This window comes from Cordyceps militaris (assembly GCF_000225605.1).
Source record: "Cordyceps militaris CM01 unplaced genomic scaffold CCM_S00001, whole genome shotgun sequence".
NCBI lineage: Eukaryota > Fungi > Ascomycota > Sordariomycetes > Hypocreales > Cordycipitaceae > Cordyceps > Cordyceps militaris.
Window position 1 is genome coordinate 267,948 of NW_006271969.1, and position 17,145 is coordinate 285,092.

Genomic DNA, 17,145 nt, shown 5'->3' on the forward strand with positions numbered 1-17,145 from the left:
TCTCTCGCAGAAACGACTCGCCTAATATCTCGACATCTACTTATATACCACCCTCCCCGCCCTGCAACCAGGATCCGCCACCATCAACGACCGCTAGCTTGGTTGCTTCTCGTCGTTGCTGCCCTCTGGCCACCCCCCACTGGCCACCCCAAAAGCTAGTTACACCAGTCGGCCGGAAATTGCTGCGTCCGGACGACCAGCCTGCCAAATGCCATTGCTGGCGCGGCTGGCTCCTCCATCATGTCCCAGGGACACCCGCCGCCCCCGAACGGCTATGCAGCCTTCCAGAACATGAATTTGAACTTCATGCCCGATGCCTCTGCCGCCCAGCATCCTATTATCATGCCCTCCACCACTACCGGCCCTGATGACCCTGGTGCCTTCGATGACGATGCCATGCGCTTCGCCGACGCCCAATTGTTTGGCCAGTTTACCTCGGACATGAGCATGGGCGCCTTCGCCTCGGGCGACCCCTCCCTCACGGATGCATTCAATCCCGACTTTGCTCTCGACGCCATGATGGCCAATGGCTTTGACGACTCCGTCGACCCGGACGACGCCCCCGGCACCGACAATCTGCCCGGAGGAGGCCCAGCTCCCGTCGACGGCCCTCCCCAGCCCGTGCAGCTCGCCAATCCTGGCACAAGCACCCTCAACGAGTTTACCAAGCGCCGAAACTGGCCCGCCAAGATTGTTGAGGAGCTGCGCGACTGGCTACAAATTGTCGACGCCAATGGTCGAATCAAGTTTGTCTCCCGTAGCGTCGCCGACGTCGCAGGCTACGCCGACGAAGATTTGCGCGACGTCTTTCTCAAAGATCTCATCCATCCCGACGATCGCGGCGTTTTCGTCTCCGAACTCAACGAATGCATTGCTTCCGGTAACATACTGCGTATCTTTTATCGTTTCAAGAAAAAAGACGGTCGTTACACCATCTTCGAGGCTGTCGGCCACGCCCACATCGCCGCCGCCAAGTTTGCGCCGAATCCCAGCAATCAGTCACCTTTTTGCCAAGCCGTTTTTATGGTTGCGCGCCCATACCCTACCCGAAACGCCGCCCTCCTCGACTCCTTCCTCGAACACAAGATCGAAAATGAACGCCTCAGGCGCCGAATTGCTGAGTTGCAGCGCGAAGAGCAGGCGGATGCTGACGACACTCACCAGCAGATGTCGCAGACGATGAGCCACACTGGCTCCAACATGGCTCCATCTGAATTCGCGGGCCCATCTTCTACGCCGAGACATGGGCATGGCAATGGTGATACGGCAATGACGGGCACACCAGAAAACTCACTATTCAACGGCGCCCTTACCAGGGAAAACCTCGAAGGAGTAGCCGCAGGCGCTCACCGGGACTCGCTGCGCGATAAAATGGCACGCTACGAGGGGACCTCTCATGGTGAGACGATTGAGATGCTTACCGGCTTGCGATACATGGAAGGTGAGCGTAGTCATGGTATTACTACTGGCAATACCAGCCCTGCGCTCATTAGGGGCGACGCTGGCATTGCGATTCCCAAGGACCGCGATGGCCGGCTGGGCGACAAGAAGAAGAAGATCAAGGTATCGGAGGAATACGTCTGCACTGACTGTGGTAAGTCTTGGCCGGATGGCAAATGCTGGCCGATACAACATTGGCTGACCTTGTCACTTGACTACCAGGAACACTTGACTCTCCGGAATGGCGCAAGGGGCCCAGCGGGCCCAAAACCCTTTGTAATGCTTGCGGTCTTCGCTGGGCGAAGAAGGAAAAGAAGCGCAGCAAACTACATGGCGGCTCGCTGCCGACTCTATCCACGGATTTCGGCCCGGTAAGCTGACACCGTGTCCTGGTCGCGTATCACGACATCAACGACAGCTACCATCATTGCATTTGAATTCACCTTCGCGTTTGCATTGGCGCACGCAACGGACAATAGAAAAAGGATCATCATTGTTATTTTCTGCTTGGGAAGCTCGAAAACCATTACACAAGCGACAGGATTTTCGGCGCAATGGTTTGTTTGTAAGTAATGCATTGGTGTTGATTTGACTTTTTTGTCTTGTTGTTCTGTTTTGCGCTGCTTTGCACACTACATTATACCAAAGTAGTTGTCCGGGATCCATGTTTGACGAAATTACGGCCGGCGTACACGAATAACGGCCTTTTGGGGTGTTTGATTTCAATGCCCTTTTGTTTTGTCACCCCCTCTCCATTTGCAGCGAGGAGCGTTGTTTTTGTCTATGATAAAGGTGGCACAGTACACGATCAAAGCCCTTGAGAGAATCAGAATGAACAAGAAGGTTAATAAGATGTCAATATACATATATATGTTTGGGTATCCTGAATACATTTATCAAAAGCAGAGGGCTTCTTTAAGTCGAGAGGAATCTTACATGTCGAAGCAGTTATTCATATCCTGCAGGTGATGCAAAAGTCCAAACTCGTCAAGCAGGGCAAGCCCCGGGTCGATGCCGTCAAAGGGCGAGGCCGACGTCACGACTGGCTCACCAGACAGGGGAGATTCGGCAGCGAGCTTCCGAAAGAGCGCATCGAGGATGGACGAGATGCGTCGCGCCTCGGACGATACAGCGCCTCCCCTCTGCCAGATGCTGTGCGAGCGTCGCAGCGCTGCCTCGACAGTCTGCGGCTCGGGAAGGGCGGCGGCGCTGCCGGCCTCGTCGCCGCCGCTTCTGGCACCACCTCTGCTGCTGCTGCTGCTCTCCAGGGCTGCCTCGAGCAGCGGCGAGCCAAAGGGTCCCGCGGCGACACGATACAGGTGCCGGCACAAAAGGACGGTGCTCATGAGGAACTCGTGCTTGATAACGGACGACGCCTGGATGCGCTGGGGGAACAGCCCACCGCCGGGCCGCGACTCGGTTTCCACGATGGAGTGGAAGCCGAGTACTTTGAGCGCCGCGTGGATGCACGTGATGTATGATTGTTGGATGTGCGCCCTATCCGCATCGCTGGCATCGCGCAGCTGCTCGGCTTCCTCCAGAGCGTCGCTCGCCATCATGCGATGCCAGTGAATGGCAATCAGGCCCTTTTGCAAAAGAGCGCTGGCGCCAATGCGGTGGATGATGTCTGCAGCTTTGTCGGCGATGCAGCCCAACATGCTGTGGAACTTGCACTTGTCCGGCAGCTGGTCGTACGTATCCTGAATGAGCTTCGTCAGCTCCTTTTCGCGTGCAATGGTCGGCGCGGGACACTCGGGGCCGACACTCATGTTCATGTCGGTAATGACACCGATGACGGTAAACAGGCGGTGCTTGGCAATGAGATGCAGCGTTGGAGTGAGGTCGGTCCAGGGCCGTTCGGGAGGCAGTGTCGCGCAGTTGGGCTCAAAGTCGGCATCGTGCAAGTTCCGTGGGAGGCGCACATCGGACGAGCCGGCCTTGATGAGTCGCGGCAGTCCCATCTGCGCCGACATCATGGTGTCCATGGCGTGCACGGTGATCCACAGGCGGCGGCGCGTCTCCCCTTGGAAGGCGCTGATGGACGGGAAGTGCGAGGGGTCGCGGTGGTAGCCCATGCGGTAGGCGAGGCGTGTCACGATGCCCGAGAGAAGCCAGGCATCGGCATGTCCGTCGGCGGAGCTGGTCGCCTCAATGAACTGGTAGTGTAAGAGGGCTTCAATGGCGTACGCGCCGCCCTTGGTGTACTCGCCGAGGATGAGGCATGCGACGACTTGGTCGACGTATGGGGGCGTCTGTAGTGGAAAGGGGGACGACAGCGGTTGCGATGGCTGCAATGTCGTTGGTGGACTGCGGCTGGCAGTTGTGGGAGGACCATATGCGTACAAAGCCCATGCTGCTTCAGTTTGGCTGGCGACACTCATGATACCGAAGAGCATAGCGATCCAGAGTATTGGCGTTTCGTATGGAGATGTCCAGAATTTCTCATACTATATGATTGGAATATTAGTCCAACGGTGCATCGACCGCACACAATTCAGCTCCTCGTACCTGGGTCAGGAAGTTCCCCGAGTGAATGACGGCCACTAGAGCAGAGGCCACGTTAGCATCTGTCTCGATGAACAGATCAAGTCAAAGCTGGGAAGCGTACATGGCAGCATCATGTTGTTAAAGTACAGCAGAACCAGGCGGTCTACAACGTCTCGAGACGGTAAAGCCTGCAAAATGTCTTGGAGCGACTGCGGCCTGTGCCCACCAAACAACAACTGGAAGCGCCTCTTGCCCGGCGGCGCACCCGGCACCTGCGTGGGCGATTCGTAGCTATCCAGGTCTCTCTTGTAGTACTGGTTATCGCTCTGGTCTCCAGGGAAGAAGTTGTCGTCGGCGTCATCGTCGTTGTCGTCGTCAAAGCCATCGTTGTCGGCCGCGGGACAGAAACTCTTGAGGGCCGACAGCCCGTTGAGGACGGCGCTCCAGTGCGGGCTGCTGACGTAGGCGCTCTTGACGCTGTCAATCTGCAGCTTGCCGACGTCGAGCGGGTGCGAGGATGCGCGCACCGGCGACGCGACCGTCACTGGGGTCTCAGCGGTGGCGGGAGGGCGATGCGGCTCAGCGCGGCCGGCTTGGCCTAGCGGCGCAGTGCATTTCGCGCATAGCTGCGGAGGGCTCGTTGAATCGGGGCGGTTGCTGTCTTGTTGGAGGAGCTGCACGACGAGACCCTCGAGGTGATTGATGCGTTCCTGGAAGCTGGTGGCCTTGGCGGCGGCGGCGACGGCATCTGCAGGCGCGGGCGTTACGTCGCTGTTCTCGGGGAATGCGCATGATGAGGCCAGGCCGCGGGACGAGCAGTTCCAGCAAGGCTGCACGCGGTTGCATCGCAGTCTACATTCAGGACGGATTGTTAGTGTTGCCCCGACATGACGACGCGCCGAGTAGAAACTTGCTTTCGTTTGCGGCAGAGGTTGCACGACAGCTGCGCCTTGTCCCTGCGCCGCCTAGCCGCCCTTTCTTTTTCTGTGTCTGTCGACATCGTCTTGCAAATGAGATAATCTGCACTTGAGTAGAGAAGAGGACGAGAGATGAATCAAGGATAGGTTTCCCATCATTGTAGTAGGTGGGGGGGGGTTGTTAAAAGTCAGCTTGCTTCCATCGTCAGTACATGCAAGGCAAGGCTGGAAATGTCGGACCCGGACAACGGAGGGTCGGAGGGTCGGCGTGAACGTGACCCAGCAGCCCTGATGTGCTGGGGGTACTACCTACCTAGAAGGGGGGGCCAAGAGGGAATTCTAATATTCTAATAATGGCGATTAACTAGTGCACTCTTTACCGATACACGGATACAAGCACGACAAACTAGTGAGAAGGACCTACCTATGTTTATAAACCCGTGGCGAATGATCAAGAGCTGCGAGTCCTTTGCCAACCCCGCCAACCCCGCCTCCCGTGCTTAGACCCGCCAAGGACCGGGTCGCGGTTTTTCAGCAGCTCAGGGGACATTGACAACGGCTGTGCTCCCAAGATGACGAGTAGGATTATTATTGGGATTATTATTAGCCTCGTTGCCTCGTCATGGGAGCTCCCTTCAATAAGTGCCCCTCCTTCCCCTCTTGTCTTGCTCGCTCCCTCTCACTCCCTTCTCTCAACTCTTGTGCATCTACCATCCAACAATCAAGGCATTAACTTACCTTGTCGTCTTCTTATTCTTTCGTCTCAATACCCTCTGCAACCGACAAAATGGATTCCCTTCTCAGCGCGGGCAAGGACTTTCTTGCTAAGAGTAAGTGCCAGAGCTGCTCCCAGCCATTACCCCTCATCGGCGCGCCGGCCCCTCGCTTAGCGCCCGCCCGCGATCCCCAGCGACCTCAGTCGCGGGCGGCATTGGACGCTGCTCCTATTTATTGCACTTGGATCGGACATGAATTAATCCTGTTTCTTCTAGACAACGCCGGCAACAGTAACAACAACAACAACAACAGCGGCGGCAACAACAATAACAACAACAACGGCGGCGGCGGCGGCGGCGGCGGCGGCGACCTCTTCAGCAGCGTTCTGAGCTCGCTCACTCACAAGGAAGACGATCTGAAGAATGGCGATGTTGACGAGAAGGGTATTGAATACTCCAATATTACCCAGCAACGTTCCGATAAAATACTTGTATTAATGCCGATTTTTCTTAGACGCCGCCGAGAAGCACGACCAGGTCTACAACAAGGGCGACAACAACTCCAGCGTCAACGCCATGGGCACGGCCGCTGCCATGCAGGCCCTCAAAAAGTTCACCGCGGGTGGCAAGGAGGAGGGCGGCAACAAGAACGACTTTGTCAGCCTCGCCATGGGTGAAGCAAGCAAGGTGAGGCTATTTCCAGCCCACGGCAGCCTGTTGCATCTCATTCCCCTCTCAGTGCCACTGCCCGTAATAGTATAAGAGGCTAACTACATTGTCATATCTAGCTGTTCGACAACAAGGCTGCCGACGGCAGCGTCGCGAACGGCGCCGACAAGAGCTCCGTCATCCAAAAGGCGGCCGAGGTCGCCATGAAGCTCTACTTCAAGTCCCAGATGCAGCAGAGCGGCGGCGGCCTCGGTGGCCTCGCCAGCATGGCCTCCAACTTCATCAAATAAATAGAGCGAAATCTACTGGGCGTCGCAGAATGGTGTACAGCACTTCACAAAAGCAATAAAATTATACTTCAACGTTGGTTTTCCAATACATGAAAGAAATGTGACAAAAATACAAGAATGCGGATAGCTGGCAAGTTAAAACGTACACACCGCTTGCTGCTGCGGGACTCTCGGCCAGTGCTCTAGACTGTGCCCTGCTTGGCGGCGAGCCCAAGCACGTCGACCCAAGTCTTGGGCCTTCTGCGCCCTTCGGGGTAGACTTCGTGCAGATACGTCTCGGCGTCGGCCGCCCAGGCCAGCAGCGCCTCCTCAGCACCCCATTCGCCCGTGGCCATCATGCCGATGCACACCTTGCCCTCGCCCTGGTCCGGGTCGACGTAGGCGATGGGCGCGGTCAGTGCCGGAAGACCGGCAATGTTGGCGAGAAAGACGTAAATCATGCTGAGGAACGTCTTGTCGCCGTCGCTGACGCCATACTTTGCGTGCGCGGGCTTCTTCTCCCAGCCCAGGAACGGCGCCGTCGGCGTCAGGATCAGCAGTCCGGGGTACTTTTGGAACAGCCAGGCCATGTGGCGCATGATGAGCGTCCGCATCGAGTTGAACTTGAGAAGATCTGCCGCATTGGTCTCGAGGCCGAGGGCCAGGACCAGCTTGTTGACGGGGCCGATGAGGGTCGTCCAGCTCGTCTTGTCGCCGCCTCGGCGCCGGGCGGCCTCGGTCATCTCGGCAATGGTGACGCCGCCGTGCGCCGTCTGCGCCTCGTCAATGTACGGGATGGTAATGTCCACGAGCTCGTAGCCCTGCGAGGTGAAGTACTCGAGGGCCTTGTTGCACGCGCCGATGACGCGGGGATCCGATGCACCCCACCAAGCGCGGTCCACGCCAATGTACTTGTTGGTGCCGGCGGCGGGGGGCTGCGACACGGCAAATCGGCTTTGGATCGACGTCGTGGGATCCGGCTGCGACATGATGCGGTACGCAATGGTCAGGTCGGCCACGTTGGCAGCCATGGGGCCGGCAACGCACATGGTGCTGTTCATCTCCAGGGTGCGGTGGTGAGTAGGCTTGAGACCGTACACGCCGTTGTACACAGCCGGGAAGCGCACGCTGCCACCAGCATCCGTGCCTACGGCAATGGGAATCACTCCTGCGCCAAGAGAAGAGCCAGCGCCGGATGAGGAGCCGCCAGGGTAGTACTGGTTATTCAGATGGTTCGTAGGGGTACCTTGGTGAGGCTGTTGTGTTTGGTTAGTCTGTCTCCATCATTCAATTCACAAGTCGTCTTTCTACACTCACATTGAGGCCATTCGTATCTACAAAGACGGTTAGTACAATGATATAAAAGAAAAACGACCCATGAACTTACCTGATCCTAGCTCGTGCATCCTGTTCTTTCCGATGACGACAGCACCAGCTGCTTGAAGTGCCTGCACAGGCCACACAGTCTCTTCCGCTGATTTGAAGAAAGGAACGCCCTTTTTGTAGGCCATTCCGTCGTGGTCAATGTATCCTTTTACAGAGAGGTCATCCTTGACGCCAATCGGAACACCGTCCAATACGCCGAGGGCCTTGCCTGCGGCCCATCGTTCAGTGGACGCCTTGGCTGCGTCGAGGGCGAGCTGGTCTGCGCCGTGGGAGTCGGCCCAAGCGTCTTGGTATATGGAAGCCTCTTTGGCGTATTTGCTAGTGATTGATAGAAGGGTTTCGGTTACTTGAAGGGGCGTGACTTGGCCCGACTTGTACATGGCATGGTAGTCACTGGCGGTGTAATGATGCGTGTCTCCTCTGTTCTTGGGGTTGAGCTGGGCTTCGCCTAGTTCAACCATGGGGCCATTGTCGCCAAGCGGAATAACGAGAGGCTACAAAAACTTCGGGTAAGCCACGGTGCAGACTCAGCGGTCGCAGCATGGATGGGTACGAGAGTGCTCGCCACCAAAGGATACTCACGTGAAAGGTGTATGGAACGTCGTCGAGAAACGGCAAGTCCTTGATCTTTTGCAGACCTGCATTGTTGTAAAAGATCTTGGCCAAGAAAGAAGAGTGGGTAAGGCTGGGGCACAAGACAACATGTGAGTTGAAGATGGTCAGCCGAGACATCAGACGGGAGCGACATACAGGCTAGAGGCGATGACGAGTGGCAGACCAGAAAGGACAGGATTGGCGTCCTTGCGTGGCTCGTATCTGGGCGAGATGATCTCCTCGACATCGGGGTAGGACAGGAACCCCTTGGGCGGTGGCAGGGGCGTGCTGGAGGGCATTTTGAAGCTCTGGGGATTGATGTGATGCGAGAATTCAAGACACGGAGAAGGCGGAAGAGCGCAATAAAAGGACAGGATATCGGGCTGCGGCTGGCGAGAGGAACCTCTTTTGCTGTACCGTGGTCAAATTGTTGGATAACTTTATTTATTAGGGAGCGATGAGAGCGGAACACGACGCTGTCGGCGAACTGGGCTCTCAGATCCACCAGGTACTAATAATAATATATACGTACTATTACTAGCCCGCAGCCAGGCGTGTATCAAAACCAGCTACTATTAACAAGTCATCTAAGAAACTACTACTATCACTGCCCCCTCTTGAATAGGTATACATGTATTATACAGACTTTAGTAGAGGCTACTAACAGCGAGCGCGAAGTACATGACCCACACCATCGTAGACTCTCTCTGTAATTTGTAAAGACTATTCCAATAAACTTCGCAATAGTCTGACAGATATTCAGGGCGAAATAAAACAATGCAATGAATCATGTCATCACCCCGTTGTATGACAACCAAGACTCTATTAAATACTTTCTTGACATGATTTGCATAACAGGAGCATTGCCCACTTCAGTTCGCGATTCCCTTGACTGATACTTGCGACAAAGGCGGATAGATGAGATTGCGCAAAAGTAAAGCTGAATTGAAAAAAAAAAAATTGAAAAAATCACTCCTTCTCATGCTCCTCTTCACGCTCAACGACCCTCGGCATACTCCTGCACAATCGCAGCCTCAGCCTGCTGGTGAATCTCGTCCAACGCCGGCTGTGCCGACAGCCAGCTCGCAACGAGGATGCTTTTTCGCACCCAGGTCGCCCCAAACCTCCGCGACGTGTACCAGGCCGGCCCGTAACGCGCGTACTCGGGAAGCCAGGGGAAATTGGCAATGACGTGCATCCGCAGCAGCGCGGGATACCGGTCTAGCTGCTGCAGCGCTTCCTGGCTCGAGACCATGTACCACCGAAGACTGCCGCCGAAGAACCCGATCGAGGAGCAGATGATGAAGGGAAGCGTGGCCGTGCCCCATATCATGCTGCTGACCATGGTGCCAGCGAGGCCCACGATCATGGCCGAGGAGCTTCCAGCAACCATGCTCCGGAACATGCTATGCAATCTTGTTAGAGGATCGATGCTCTTTTCTTGTTCTTGTCATACAGACGGGTATGAGACCAACACTAATCCAGGGCCGCTGTAGTGACGAACAAGAGCAGAAAATGATTAGTGTCTGCTTGATTTCAACCAAACGAGTTGACCTGCCTGACGTTGCCAAAGCCACCCAAAATCCTGAGAATCCCGTGAGGAGTCTGCGTCAGGTTCCCAAACTCTGATTCCTAACAGCCAAAGGTAAGTGACTACCATGCACAGCTAGTGAGGCGAGGTTGGCAACATTAAGAGCAGGCATTGTGGCTGATATCGGATTGGTCTAACACGTTTCTGGGTGGTGCGATAAGCCTCGGTTGAATAGACGGTAGTTCGAGTCCAAACGAAAGGTAACAGCAGGTTTGCAAAGGCACAAACATCAAGCAGGTGGACGCGAATAATTAGTTAGTAGTCTATGTTTTCGGCAGCTCACGCGAGACACCCCCCATTAATAATAAGGGTGTCTCTGACCTACCCAGCACCAAAGCTTAGCTTCCCAGGCAGAAACTCTATTCCCGGACCAAGCCAGTATTGCATCGCAGTGTGTCCGAATTACCTCTATTACCCGCGTAGTGCTTTCGCGTCTGGGAGCATTACTTTGTTAGAAGGGCTATTGTCGTCCGGCGGAAGCTGGCGGCTAATAAGGTGGGTGGGTAGAGTTTGATAATATGTCTACGCCTTGTAAAAGTCGCGGGAGTATAGATAATCATTCGGGGTTCGGACAACTTGTTGCGGCGGGTGGACTGCTTCGGGATCCCAGAAACACCGAAAACAGCTCACAACAGTCGCGTACAAAGGCTTGTGTCCACAACTTGAGTGACGAGTACCAGGTTTTACATTTCAGCACGGCTGGAACGCAATGCGAAAGCTACGTTTTAAATCTGACATTTCCCAGTAGGCCCGCCTGCGCCGCCCACGAACGAGGCTGCGGAAAATGTGGGCGACCGTGGACGGCCGGCAGAGCTAGTCCGTGTCTTTCCCTACAAGTATAAATCGGCTTCCTGTGGTTCCAAGTCTTAGTTCTTCCCATCTATTCATCTCACACAACTTGACATAAAAGAGCTCACGTGAAAATGCTATCCAGCACCATCACCCGTTCTCGGCCAACGGCCACCATGGCCAAACTTGCTGGTGGCATGTTGGTCGCGGGGCTCGCCACAAAGTACACAATAGGCGTTGCCCACGCAGAGTCGCCAGCTGCTCCCCCGCGGAGCCAGGTCTTTGGACGAGGCCCAGCTCTCGTCTCCCTCGTATTGGAGGATGCAGAGATGGTCAATCACAACACGCGGCGCCTTCGGTTCCGGTTTCAGGATAAGGAAGCGGCAAGTGGATTGCCGTTGACTTGTAAGTCTGGCGCCCGTCGTCAAAAAACAGTGGTGCCGTTGGTTCGAAATGCTAATGCCATATAGCGGCTTTGTTGACGTATTCGTGGCCCAAAGACAGCTGGCTACCTGTAATTCGACCGTATACGCCCATCACTACCGCCGGTAAGCGCCCATGTTCAGCATTCCAGTCGCGCGTTTCCTGTATTCAAGAGCTGATTTATTCTTTTTGCGTAGATGAGACTGGCCATTTGGACTTGCTGGTGAAGCAGTATCCCAATGGAAAGTCCAGCACGCACCTGCATTCCCTCAAACCTGGCCATACCCTGTTCTTCGTCGCACCCCTCAGCGGCCACCAGTGGCAGCCCAATAGCTACAAGCATGTCACTCTCATCGCTGGCGGGGCTGGCATCACGCCCATTTACCAGCTCGCTCAGGGCATTCTCAACAACCCCGACGACAAGACGGCGGTGACGGTCGTGTTTGGCGTCAATAGCGACCGGGATGTCCTGTTCAAGAAGGAGTTTGACGAGTACGAGCAAAGGTTTCCCGGGCGTTTCCGCGCCGTTTATACCGTGAGCAGCCCTGTGCCAGGGTCGCCGCACCGCAAGGGTCATGTGAACGAAGCGCTGTTGAAGGAAGTGACGCCGGCGCCGGGGCCTGGCAACATGGTGTTTGTCAGCGGACCGCCGCCCATGGAGACGGCTTTGGTGGGATCACGCCGAGAGCCGGGGATACTAGAGAAGTACGGGTATCGCAAGGAGCAGGTGTACAAGTTTTGATGACGAGAGCTGATACGAGGTTCGCAAAGAAGGAAAAAAAGAAAAAAAGGAAGAAAACGGAAGAAACAGAAAGATGCGTGCGACGAGGCGTGTAAATTAATAGGTCTCAGGCGGTGCTCGGGGTGCGTCCCCACTGTATTTCGACTCGCGTCGCGGGTGGCCAACATCGCGCATGCAACGACTTGACAGAAACATAATAATGACAAAGTTGAGAACCTGACAATACAACCGGACAACAATTGCCAATTCTCCTATACACCCGACATCAGTCACACTCCCCCCAGCTGTCCGCCCACCCTTTCTCGCCGCCGGCTTCGGGCGCGTTCATCTCCTTTTGAAGCCGATCTGGCCTGAGTCACCCTAACTACCTCCCCACGGTAACGTACCTACCTACCTAGTAACAAGTCAACCTGACCACTGGTTGGCGGCTGGCCGAAGAGGCGTCTCCGCAACTGCAGAAAAAATAGCCACATCCCACCAAGGGCCAGCACAGTCACTCGGCTTCTAATTTTTGTTTGTTCCTGCCCTTATTTATTCTCAAGCTCCCCCGTCACCTTCGTGGTCCGGGTTTATGAAAACTTCCGCTCTCCCATCTTCTCTTCTCTCTTATTCGCTTCGTAGAGCACCGGTTGCTCCCTCTTGTTCCCGCCTCGCCGTTGCCCCTCGTCGCATCGTCGCCCGCTTCCAACCCCGCCATCGCTCTCTGCACGCCGGGCGACCACCACCTCCAGCCTTGACCATGGCCGCCGACGCTTCCTTTGACAACCTGGCTAGACAGTTTTCGCATCTGCCATTGATTGACAAGCTGCCCAACTGCTTCCCCGACATCAACCCCGTCGACATCTACCGAGCCCACATCACCTCCATCCTCAGCCACATCACCGGCGCCGACAAGAGCCTCATCTACCCCGTTCTACAATGGACCGCCACGCTCGACAAGGGCGACCTGATGCTTGCCATTCCCGCCCTTCGCATCAAAGGTAAACCCGACGACCTCGGCAAGCAATGGGTGGAAAAGGTCAGTCGTCGTCCAACCCTTCTCCGCCGTCATGAGTTCTGACACATCACCCCCCTCACAGTGGCCCGAATCCCCCCTCGTCGAAAAGCCCGTTCACAATGGTGCCTTCATCTCCTTCTTCTTCAAGCCCGAACCCATGGCCAAGACCGTCATTCCCATGGCTCTTCAGCACAAGCAAGACTTCGGCTCCAACCCCGCCAACGGCCTCCGCGACCAAAATGACCCCTCCAAGGGCCGCCAAAAGATTGTCATCGAGTTCTCGAGCCCTAATATCGCCAAGCCTTTCCACGCTGGTCACTTGCGAAGCACCATCATCGGTGGTTTCCTCGCCAACCTCTACCGAAGTGCCGGCTGGGACGTCGCTACTGTAAACTACCTCGGTGACTGGGGTAAACAGTACGGAGTCCTTGCTCTCGGCTTTGAAAAGTATGGCTCCGAGGAAGAGCTCGTCAAGGACCCCATTAACCACCTGTTTACCGTCTATGTCAAGATCAGCAAGGAAGTTGCCGAGGAAAAGGAGCAGGCGGATAAGCTCAAAGCAGAAGGCAAGGAGGAAGAAGCTCAGAAGATTCTCGACAACGGTGTTGACGAAAAAGCCCGCAGCTACTTCAAGAAGATGACCGAGGGCGACGAGCAAGCCATTGCTCTTTGGAAGCGCTTCCGTGACTACAGCATCGAGCGATATAAGCAAACCTACGCCCGCCTCAACATTCACTTCGACGAGTACTCTGGCGAAAGCAAGGTCTCTGAGGACGAGATGCAGCAGGCTGCCGCCAAGCTCAAGGAGATGGGCCTGGCCCACGAGGACCGCGGCGCCCTTCTCATGGATTTTACCAAGAGCGTTCCCGGAAAGGAGGGCAAGACCCTTGGCAAGGCTATTCTTCGCAAAAAAGATGGCACCGCCCTCTACCTCACCCGTGACATTTCTGAGCTTATCAATCGTCATGAGCGCTACAAGTTTGACAAGATGATTTACGTCATTGCTTCAGAGCAGGACCTTCACGTCAAGCAGTTCTTCAAGATTGTCCGCATGATGGGCCGTGACGACATTGCCGACAAGTGTCAACACGTCAACTTCGGTCTCGTTCTCGGCATGAGCACCCGCAAAGGCACCGTCAAGTTCCTCAACGACATTCTCCGCGACGTCGGCGACCACATGCACGACGTCATGAAGAAGAACGAGGACAAGTACTCCCAAGTGGAGGACCCTGAGCAAATCGCCGACAAGCTCGGCATCTCGTCGGTCATGGTCCAGGATATGAACGGAAAGCGCATCAACAACTACACCTTTGATCTGTCTCGCATGACCAGCTTCGAGGGAGACACGGGCCCCTATCTCCAGTACGCACACGCCCGCCTGTGTTCCATTTACCGCAAGGCGGAACTTAGCGACGAGGCCATTGCTGCCGCCGACCTCTCGCTCCTCACAGAGCCCATGGCCGTCAACCTGCTCCGCGTTATTGCCCAGTGGCCCGACGTCGTCCAGAACGTCCTCAAGACACTGGAGCCCACCACGATCCTCACATACCTCTTCAAGCTCACCCACACCCTGAGCACTAGCTACACCCACCTCCGCATCGTCGGCAGCGAGCCCGAGGTAATGAAGGCTCGTCTGGCCCTCTACAACTCTACCCGTGTTGTCCTCTACAACGGCATGGCCATTCTTGGCCTGACACCTATCGAACGGTACGTATTGAACATGTATACCTCAAAACGCGCTTCACTAACCTTTTTTTTCAAACAGCATGTAAATGAAACGATAAAGCACCATTTGGAACCATTTATGCATGGCTTGCTGAGGTCTAGACTTATCGAGATTAATTCATCTAAACGCCGCCCAAAAAAAGCATATATCAACCGTTATGTTCGCGTTATTCTGTATATTCTATGTGATTGTCCATGTCGATTCTATACTTGCACCGATCTTACTTTGCAGCCTGGAAATCGAACCCAAGGTCGGCAAGTGTTTTGCACTCCTTGCGGCGCTCTCCCAACGCGCGACTAGCGACCTTGATGGCAAAGATTTGCGAGCGCACCCAGCTCAGCTCCTCACCCCAGTATGGCGACCGCTTGCCAGCGCCGTCATTCTCGAGTCCTCTCTCTGCATCGGGCCGTGCCTGTCCGCTCAGCGCGTGCAAGCGGTTAATGTAGTCGACGTCCTGCGGGTAGCCAAACGTGTGCCGGGCGCCGGGCGCACTCTCGGCGCCGCACCGCCGCACCCAAGCGTCCCTCTCTGACTGGTTCGGCACGTTCAGTCGGCCAGCCCATATGCGAGCGATGACAGCCATCTGTGCCTCGGCAAACGGGAACGGCACGATGCGCTTGGGGATGACGAGCAGGGCGAGCGTCGGGTCCGGCGCGTACAGCATGTGCTCCCACAGGTGGTCCGCGTAGGTGCCGTTCGGCGCGGTGATGCCCGGCGCGAGCGAGCCAAGAAAGGGGAACGAGTAGTGATAGCCAGTGCAGAAGATGACGGCGTCCACGCCGTCCTCGATGCGGCCGGAGGAGAAGCGCACAGAGCGCGTCACGGGGAGTAGCTCCACGATCTGGCCGACGTGGCGCGACCAGTTGTTAGACGCAGCTGGGGGGGCACCGGGGACATCCTTTTCGGAGATGAGGACGGGGAGCTGGGCAGAGGTGGCGATTTGGTGGCTGATGTCAATACCGGACGCGGCGTTGCCGACGACGACGACCTTCTACATAGAGGTGTTAGCAATGCCAATTTCGAGAGCTTGTACTTTACATGGCGGTGGGTCTCGCGCGTACTTTGCCGGTGAATTGCTCCGGCCGGCGGTAAAATTTGGAATGGAGAATGGCGCCGGGCTGCACGGCCTCAAATTCGGCGATGCCAGGAATATCTGGCACAAACGGGTCGCTGTAGTGGCCGCTGGCCGCGACCACGGCATCGTAGCTCTTGGCAGACACGACACCGGATTTCAAATCTTTCGTCTCGACTGTCCATCCCAGCCTCCCATCCTCGGCGGTCGTCTTACGCACGTCCCGAACCTGCGTCTCAAAGGTGACGAGATGCTCCACGTCCCTGCCGTACTGCTGGATGTACGCCAGGACCGTGCCGTGCTCCGGGAACAGCGGGGTGCCGGCCGGGAACTCGAGGTCCGTGTAGCTCATGAGGCCGTGCGGGATATTGGTCTCCAGGTTGTCGTAGACGGGCGAGACGAGCTCCACGCGGGCGCCCGCGTCGTGGCCGTCTTCCACGACGACGTACTCGTGCTCCGAGGTCGGTGTCGTGCGCGGGATAGAAAACCCTGGCTCCTGGCTGACATGGCTCGTATTCCAGACGCCGCCCGTGGCAGCGCGCTGCTCGTAAATGGCAATATGGGAGAACTTGTTCTCTGCGATGAGATATCTAGCTCGTGTGCCTTTCGTTAGACGCGAGGGCCAGACAAGCTAGATAGATGGTGGGAGGGGCCGAGGCTGGGGCGGTTCTCACTTTGCAGCGGCGAGGCCGGCGGAACCGGCGCCGATAATCGCGATGGACTTGACATCCATACCGAACAGCCAGAGTCAAAGTCTTACCGGGACTCAGACTTGGTGAGGTTTAATGTCCAGGTTCGTCATCGTGCAGTTGCGGGTGGTGCCGTGGCGCACTCTGCGGGCGGGATTTCGCCATGGGCCGATGTGGGGTGATGCATTGCGCGAGCGCATGTTGAAGTGTAAATATGGCATTAAAAAGACAGCGACCTTTTTGTTTGATCTGGTCTCGGAGATGTGCCTATGCGGATGCCCGATAACAAGGCGGACGCATACAATCGCGTGTTGTCGCTCATCACATCTATTCTTGGAGCGTCACATATTGACCAGGCACCGCTGCATAAGATCCTTGACAGGACCCAAGCACGTTTATTTATGACCTCGTATTTGGCCACAAGTATTGGCCTTTGAGGCTGCAGCGGTGTTACGATGTGGCAGCTGCAAACATTCTGTCAAGTGCTGGCATGTCTCGGTTGTTTTTCTGGTGCGAGGCTGAGTCCAGCTAGCCGGGCGGCGTCGACGAGCCGACATGCAACAGGCAACGGGTGTCGGCCGCAAGGTGTGGAATAGGAGTTCGGTCAGTCATGAAGCTGCAGTATGTCCTTGCACGTA

At 56.0% G+C, this 17,145-nt stretch overlaps 8 protein-coding genes across 8 annotated transcripts; 4 read left to right on the top strand and 4 right to left on the bottom strand.

Annotated features, from left to right (window-relative positions):
* Positions 1 to 240: 240 nt before the first annotated feature.
* On the top strand, positions 241 to 1,820 carry CCM_00072 (Cutinase palindrome-binding protein; the record flags this gene model as incomplete). Its single annotated transcript, XM_006665232.1, has 2 exons — positions 241 to 1,594; positions 1,663 to 1,820. 2 exons carry the CDS (start codon positions 241 to 243, stop codon positions 1,818 to 1,820), a joined length of 1,512 nt encoding a protein of 503 aa, XP_006665295.1.
* A 552-nt stretch (positions 1,821 to 2,372) lies between these two features.
* CCM_00073 (fungal specific transcription factor) lies at positions 2,373 to 5,394 on the bottom strand (the record flags this gene model as incomplete). The annotated part of the gene is made up of 5 exons (XM_006665233.1): positions 2,373 to 3,887; positions 3,949 to 4,007; positions 4,049 to 4,757; positions 4,838 to 4,947; positions 5,331 to 5,394. 5 exons carry the CDS (start codon positions 5,392 to 5,394, stop codon positions 2,373 to 2,375), a joined length of 2,457 nt encoding a protein of 818 aa, XP_006665296.1.
* A 237-nt stretch (positions 5,395 to 5,631) lies between these two features.
* Positions 5,632 to 6,519, top strand: CCM_00074 (uncharacterized protein; the record flags this gene model as incomplete). Its single annotated transcript, XM_006665234.1, has 4 exons — positions 5,632 to 5,674; positions 5,837 to 6,004; positions 6,075 to 6,247; positions 6,349 to 6,519. The coding sequence occupies 4 exons, from the start codon at positions 5,632 to 5,634 to the stop codon at positions 6,517 to 6,519; spliced, it is 555 nt and encodes a 184-aa protein (XP_006665297.1).
* Positions 6,520 to 6,701: 182 nt separating this feature from the next.
* On the bottom strand, positions 6,702 to 8,777 carry CCM_00075 (N-acylethanolamine amidohydrolase, putative; the record flags this gene model as incomplete). Its single annotated transcript, XM_006665235.1, has 5 exons — positions 6,702 to 7,754; positions 7,816 to 7,832; positions 7,886 to 8,378; positions 8,467 to 8,569; positions 8,635 to 8,777. 5 exons carry the CDS (start codon positions 8,775 to 8,777, stop codon positions 6,702 to 6,704), a joined length of 1,809 nt encoding a protein of 602 aa, XP_006665298.1.
* Positions 8,778 to 9,475: 698 nt separating this feature from the next.
* CCM_00076 (uncharacterized protein) lies at positions 9,476 to 9,883 on the bottom strand (the record flags this gene model as incomplete). Its single annotated transcript, XM_006665236.1, has 1 exon — positions 9,476 to 9,883. One exon carries the CDS (start codon positions 9,881 to 9,883, stop codon positions 9,476 to 9,478), a length of 408 nt encoding a protein of 135 aa, XP_006665299.1.
* A 1,109-nt stretch (positions 9,884 to 10,992) lies between these two features.
* On the top strand, positions 10,993 to 12,023 carry CCM_00077 (NADH-cytochrome B5 reductase, putative; the record flags this gene model as incomplete). The annotated part of the gene is made up of 3 exons (XM_006665237.1): positions 10,993 to 11,263; positions 11,329 to 11,406; positions 11,479 to 12,023. The coding sequence occupies 3 exons, from the start codon at positions 10,993 to 10,995 to the stop codon at positions 12,021 to 12,023; spliced, it is 894 nt and encodes a 297-aa protein (XP_006665300.1).
* Positions 12,024 to 12,762: 739 nt separating this feature from the next.
* On the top strand, positions 12,763 to 14,792 carry CCM_00078 (arginyl-tRNA synthetase; the record flags this gene model as incomplete). The annotated part of the gene is made up of 3 exons (XM_006665238.1): positions 12,763 to 13,041; positions 13,103 to 14,727; positions 14,786 to 14,792. 3 exons carry the CDS (start codon positions 12,763 to 12,765, stop codon positions 14,790 to 14,792), a joined length of 1,911 nt encoding a protein of 636 aa, XP_006665301.1.
* A 174-nt stretch (positions 14,793 to 14,966) lies between these two features.
* On the bottom strand, positions 14,967 to 16,707 carry CCM_00079 (flavin dependent monooxygenase, putative; the record flags this gene model as incomplete). Its single annotated transcript, XM_006665239.1, has 4 exons — positions 14,967 to 15,737; positions 15,808 to 16,394; positions 16,493 to 16,573; positions 16,626 to 16,707. The coding sequence occupies 4 exons, from the start codon at positions 16,705 to 16,707 to the stop codon at positions 14,967 to 14,969; spliced, it is 1,521 nt and encodes a 506-aa protein (XP_006665302.1).
* Positions 16,708 to 17,145: the final 438 nt, after the last annotated feature.